The sequence below is a fragment of the Quercus robur genome, chromosome 5 (assembly GCF_932294415.1).
Source record: "Quercus robur chromosome 5, dhQueRobu3.1, whole genome shotgun sequence".
Taxonomy (NCBI): domain Eukaryota; kingdom Viridiplantae; phylum Streptophyta; class Magnoliopsida; order Fagales; family Fagaceae; genus Quercus; species Quercus robur.
Window position 1 is genome coordinate 34,421,474 of NC_065538.1, and position 6,112 is coordinate 34,427,585.

Here is a 6,112-nt window from a genome sequence, read left to right on the forward strand (position 1 = left end):
CATGGTTCATACAGTCCATGAACAACAATAAATTACTCTCCTTTTGTTCTTCTTTACAACCCCAAATCAAGCTGGTCTCCTTACCTATCAAAACCATAAAATCCCACATATTTTCTCTAGTAATATCCACCAAAAAACACATCAAATCAGCCATAAATCCCAAAGCACAACTGTTGTCCATGTTTTCCAGCGATCTATTTTTTTTATTAGTAATAAATTTACAAATAAAATAGATTACTTCATGCTCAGGATGATGATAGAAGTGATTCTGTGAAATATTTAAGAGTGTTGCAATTTGTAAGACCCCTAGCACAAGACCAATAAAAAAGAGTTCTATCAACAATGCTTCCAACTGAATATCTGATTTGTCAAAATCCTAGAGAAGACATCATAACATCAAATTGAGTTTACTAATGCAATAAAATAGGAACTATGGGATTATAATCTGCATATCAAATCTCCTTCAAACAACAAGAGAAAAGAAAGCTGGTGATTACCTCTAACCCCTCTCCTAAGTACTGTGCAGATTTTATCCAATTTGTGAATGGCTTAATTCCCAGTTCATCAACAAGGCTAAATATGTTTCAGTGAGGATACCAATAACCTGCAAAGTAGAATCCAATTTCATTATCATATGACCTCATACAAAACATACATTTGAACATAATTTATGAGAGAGAGAGAGAGAGAGAGAGAGAGAGAGACCAAACTACACTTTTGGTGCTCCAACAATGCCTTTAATTTCAAATCTATTCTACTATATCTAATTTTGTCAATTTCATATCTCAACTTTTTAAAATCAAGTCAAATTTTTCCTTAATCAAGTCAAGTTCTAACAATAAGTGATGGAATTTACTTGATGTTGAAATTTGACGGATGAATGACCCAAGTAATAGTTTAGGGACTTCGATTTTGAAAGTTATAGCATGAGACTCATGTAGTGTTTTTGTATAAGGATGAAATTGAAGCTATGACACTTCATCAAACAACCTTTTTGCATCAACAAGTGAACTTAGCTTGATCCCAACTCAGACACATTGCTAACTAAGGAATGTCCACTGAATCAACACTAGAAAAATAGTAAGAAACTTACACAATATTTTCAACCATATAATTCAACATAGTTGAAACTGATTTCAACAAAATCATAGAGTAAAATTCTAAACAAACAGTTGGATGATCCAGACCAGAAAAAAACAATAAAGCAAAGAAAAATTAAACAAAAATAAAAAATAAAAGACAGAACTTTATGTCTGGGCATCCAAAATTGAGACCCAAGAATATATATACACATACAAAATCCATGCATTTAACAATTTAAACTAGGAAGCTTCAGATACCCATTAGAGGGAAAAAAATGGAAACAAAGACTCATTCAAGATCTAGATTGTAATAAGTTTACTTCAAACTATGGGGTAGACATTGATGCAATTAGAGTTATGGTTTAATTAGTAACCATTGTCTTACTTATAGATGACAATTATAAACACTAGCAGAAGAAAAAGGAATAGGTAAGCATACACTAGATGACAATTAATCAGTAACCATTGTCTTACATACACACCCATGGTAAACATAGTTTCTACCAATAAAAAAAAAATAATAATGCAACAGGTACATAAAGAAAATTCGATTACTACAACACCAAGCCTAAGCAACCTTATCAAGACAATCCCCTTTCCTTCAGGAAAAATGATATTGAGTGAGCGTTTGAATTGGGCTTAAAGTGGCTGAAAGTGGCATTGCGTTTTCAAGCTCTTTTTTTTTTTTTTTTTTTCCCTGCGCATGAACAATAAAATCATGTGATTTTACTGTGCAGGGGGACAAAAAACACTGTTCATGCACTGTTCATGCACTGTTTACGGGTCCCACGATACTATTCACATATTTAAAATTATTTTGCTACAGTGTTTTCAGTTTTCAGTTTTCAGTTTCAGCAACAATAAGTTCAATCCAAACGGATCTTGAGGGTTCATTTGGTACTGCATCTCTAGCCATTTCAGTTGGATATCCTTGTTGTGAACAAGTGTTGCAAACATGATCCTATGCTCTGAGTTTCCTATGACAAAGCAGGTGCTGAATAGATAAAGGCGATCACTCGATTGCACCCCAAGTAGGCTCAACACCATGTCCAGAACTGCTTGAACCTCAACAGCTGCTATAGAAGCAAATGGTGTACGAGTACTTACACTTCTACTTTCAACAATAACATCTGAGATGTTCTTCAAAAAGTCGGACATCTCTTACACAACTGAACGCATTTTTCTTGGTTTCTTTGAAATTCCCCTAAAATGGTGGATATCGCTTACCAAGCCTTTCCCCTTATTCACTGCCGGTCCTGCCCTCGATGATGATGGGCCTTCAACCTCCATTAGGTCAACATTCGTAGAGGGTTGACATTGGGGGTCAACAAATTCTTTGTTATCAGCAAAGTCCCCAGACCCTTCAATGCTTTCCTTTGGTATTTCAACACTTGTACAGAATACATTTTTCCCTGTTGCAACTGTGCCGTCAAACATGATTCCCATGGACTTAACATTTGGCAAACCTTTTTTTTAAAAGGTTAATGCCTTGGGACATGCTTACATGTGGACAACCAGTAGTTAGAACACAATATAGTTGTAGATAGTTGAGTTTTTCACAATTATATAAAGTGAACTAACCTCAATCTTTTGGGTCCACCACTCATCACTGGCCTCAAGCTTGCCAGTTACAGAATCATAACCCAACCCAGTCTCACGGTCAAAACACTCCTTCCAAGCCTTCCACTGTTTTCTCAGATGATCCCATTTGTTTTTAAATTGCAAATGAGTCACCACTTTTCCCATTTCACCCAACTTTGTAATCACTACATCAACCCCTTCCTTTCTCAAAAATCCTCCATTCCTCTTCTCGACTAGGACTTGAGCAGCACACAAATCACAAAAAGCTTTTAGTTCCGCTGGTTCTTTCTACCAAAATCTTGTATCATTACCACCGTCCTTCGATTTCCCCTTACCTATTTTTGCTACAACAACTTCCTTCTATACTCATTGAGGCATTTCAACAAACAATTCATATGCATATCATAATTGGTTATGCATGCCCACATGAAAAATGCAAAGTAAATTCACATAATCCAAATACAACATAGGCAGGAAGAGAAATATACAAAATTACACAAAGGAGAGAAACCCAAATTCAAGTGTCATGGAAAACACAAAAACCACACACAAACGTTGAACAAAAAACCATAGATTGAAGCCTAATAGAAAATAATATAACCACACACCAACAGATCAGAGAGTATGAGATGTTAGACACAACTTACCCGTGAATGCAGAGACCCACAGTGGCGGCAAGGATGTCCCAAACGGAGAGAAGGTGAGCTCGAGTGAAGGAAGAACAGAGGGGGAAATTTTAGCTTATTCCGCGTAATGGGTTTGTAATTACTGTGTTTTCTCTGTTTTGATGGTTTATTGGTTGGTGGGTAGGTGCAATTTATTGAAGAGGAAGAGGATGGAGCATTGAAGAAATTTGAAGACATCTTCTACGGTAGTTGAAAGAAAGAAGAAACCTACGAATGCAAAAATAGCCGTTGGCCTGAACACACCGTTTTGTGTTTATTTTACTTTGCTTTTTCGTGGGTCAAATGAGTGAACAATACACACTAGTGTACCAACGCGTTTCCTTTCAAGGGTGTCCATGAACAGTATACACACACGCACAGCGTTAATGAAACGATGCGTTCAATCTTTCATCCAAGCGTTTTAGTTGAACTTTTGCGTGTTTAATTTCGTGGCACTATAGCATGGGTCCCATCGTAATCCAAAACCCAAATGCTGAAATGCCCCTGGCAAGCGCAATCCAAACACCTTCATAGTGATTTTAATATTTCAAGTAGGCGATGGCCACCAAAATTATCAAAAAATTAGTTGTATGATCTCTTTGATACTTTGGCTATGTTTGTTTTGGGTGTAAATGGAATTGGGAAAATATTTTACACCCTGATGCGTGTTTGGGTGCAAAAGTAAAATAAAGTCAAATTGAAAATATTAAACTTTTACTGTAAAATTCGTCCTTTGACCTGTAAAATGGATTACATATTTCATTTACCTTCAAATCATTTTCCAGACTCACACACCCAAAGAGAGAGAGAGAGAGAGAGAGAGAGAGAGAGAGAGAGAAAGAAAGAACTTAAAGAGTAAACTTGAAGAAGACACTCTCATCATTCACGCCAAGCCCAGGCTGAGAATGAAGGAGAGGGTATCGCTAGTGAAGCCCAGAACCAGCCCTCAACCCATGGCCCCCTTTGTCGTTCATGCAAGCCACTCCGCCGGTGTTGGTAGTTTCACACTTCTCTCTTCCTCCTCTCTCTCTTCTCTCCACTGACCCATTCTTCTTCCTACCCAACCCACCTCCACTAGCTCATCCCTTGTCCTCATTGACCCACCTCCACCGACCCACCTTCCTCCTTTCTTTTCCCTCAAGACACTTCCTCAAACTAAGATCTTGGTTTTTATGGGGTTGTTCATATTTATAGTGTAGATTTTTTTTTTTAGTTTTGTTTACATGATTTGGTTGAGGTAATAACAATGATTTGTTCTTGGGTTACAATTGATTTGTTTTTGCTTAGATTTGCTTTTGTTAGGTAAGGTTTTTGACAATTTTTTCTGGAAAATGTTTTACATGCAAAACTAAACACCAGAAATACTTTTTCGGCATATTTTACTATTTTTCAGAACACAACCAAATAGATGAAAATGACCTTTTAGTAAAATATTTTCAACTGAAAGTATTTCATACTTGAAAATTATTTTACATGCTGCTAGATACAACCTTTATGTTGTAAAAGTGCATGACATTTTATTTATTTTTTTTTAAATCTTACATTTAAAAGTATTTTCATGCATCGCATGGGTTAGCGATTAGTTGTAGGCAGTTGTCGTATTGTGTGCAAAAAGTTTCATATCGTATTAACGTATCGTAAGTACTCATGAATCGTACGATACAGTGTGTGTATCGTATAAATCATATCGTATCGTACGATACATAGACAAATGCTTTAAAATGATATTTTTTTGTTAAAATTTGTACTTTTATTTGTATCTAACAAGTTGTTAGACTTGTTTTAAACACAAAATTATTAGGTTACTTAATTTAATCTAATAAAATAACACATTCATAAGTTTTTTTCCCTCTCTTTCTTCTATAAAATTTGGAGTACACAGTACACACTTACATTTCACTTTAATATTTACAAATATATTTTATATACTATGAATAAGATATTAATTGAAAATATAATTATTTTTTAATTTTTTTAATTATTGTTATAAGTCCAAGAAACTAGAATGCCAAGAAGATTTTTTTTTTTTTAATTATTAAAATAAAAAAACAAGAAGAGATAGTAAATGTTAATGACGATCAAGAAAATTTTAATGAAGAAATAAATTTGCAAAATGATAAATGTGATGATAGCATTGACTTAGATGAGGTTGGTTAGCGAATATGATGAAAATAAATTAATTTTTGAGTCATTTGTAATATATTATCACTTCTGAATTTAAGCAATTTGAATGTGTATGTTATAAACTTGATTTATTTAGTTAGCTTGTTAGATATTATTACATAAGTGATGAATGAATTAGTTATTATCTGAATATATTCAAAATTATAACTGATATACCCTTTATATATGTAGATCTATAATTTTTTTTTTTTTTTTTTATAAATTTTATGAAGTGTTTGTATATTTTACGATATATGATACGATACAATATGATACACAATAAAAAAAAAATAAAAAATTGATTTACGATATAATTCACGTTTTGACAACTAATCTTGTAGCTTAATTGGTCAACTAGTTGTAACTTAATTGGTCGACTAGTTGTAACTTAATAGCTTGGCATATGACATGACACATACATAAGATTGTAAATCTTCTTAACCATTGTAACAAAAAAAAAAAAAAAAAATTGAACAATAAATTTAAATTTTGAGTATGTGTGCCTTTGTGTTAGAATTAAAAATTAAAATTATTCCACTATTTAGTTTATTCTTGCTACTATTCATGGTTCCATTGTACTATTTCAACTAATTTTTACTTTTATCTATAATATTTTTTGTA

The 6,112-nt window shown here is 33.6% G+C and overlaps 1 protein-coding gene across 1 annotated transcript; it reads right to left on the bottom strand.

The window, feature by feature from the left end:
• Window positions 1-529: 529 nt before the first annotated feature.
• Window positions 530-2,828, bottom strand: LOC126728140 (uncharacterized). Its single transcript, XM_050434010.1, has 4 exons — window positions 2,664-2,828; window positions 2,310-2,531; window positions 2,109-2,222; window positions 530-604 (listed from the first exon to the last, which is right to left on the bottom strand). The coding sequence occupies exons 1-4, from the start codon at window positions 2,826-2,828 to the stop codon at window positions 530-532; spliced, it is 576 nt and encodes a 191-aa protein (XP_050289967.1).
• Window positions 2,829-6,112: the final 3,284 nt, after the last annotated feature.

Excerpts from the sequence above, each read along its gene's own strand:
- LOC126728140 (XM_050434010.1), bottom strand. The coding sequence starts at position 2,828 with ATGGGAAAAGTGGTGACTCATTTGCAATTTAAAAACAAATGGGATCAT. Across the intron at positions 2,223-2,309 it reads TGAATAAGGGGAAAGGCTTG|AACATCTCAGATGTTATTGT; the intron begins GTAAGCGATATC and ends GACTTTTTGAAG. Across the intron at positions 605-2,108 it reads TGGTGTTGAGCCTACTTGGG|GTTATTGGTATCCTCACTGA; the intron begins GTGCAATCGAGT and ends TCTACTTTGCAG.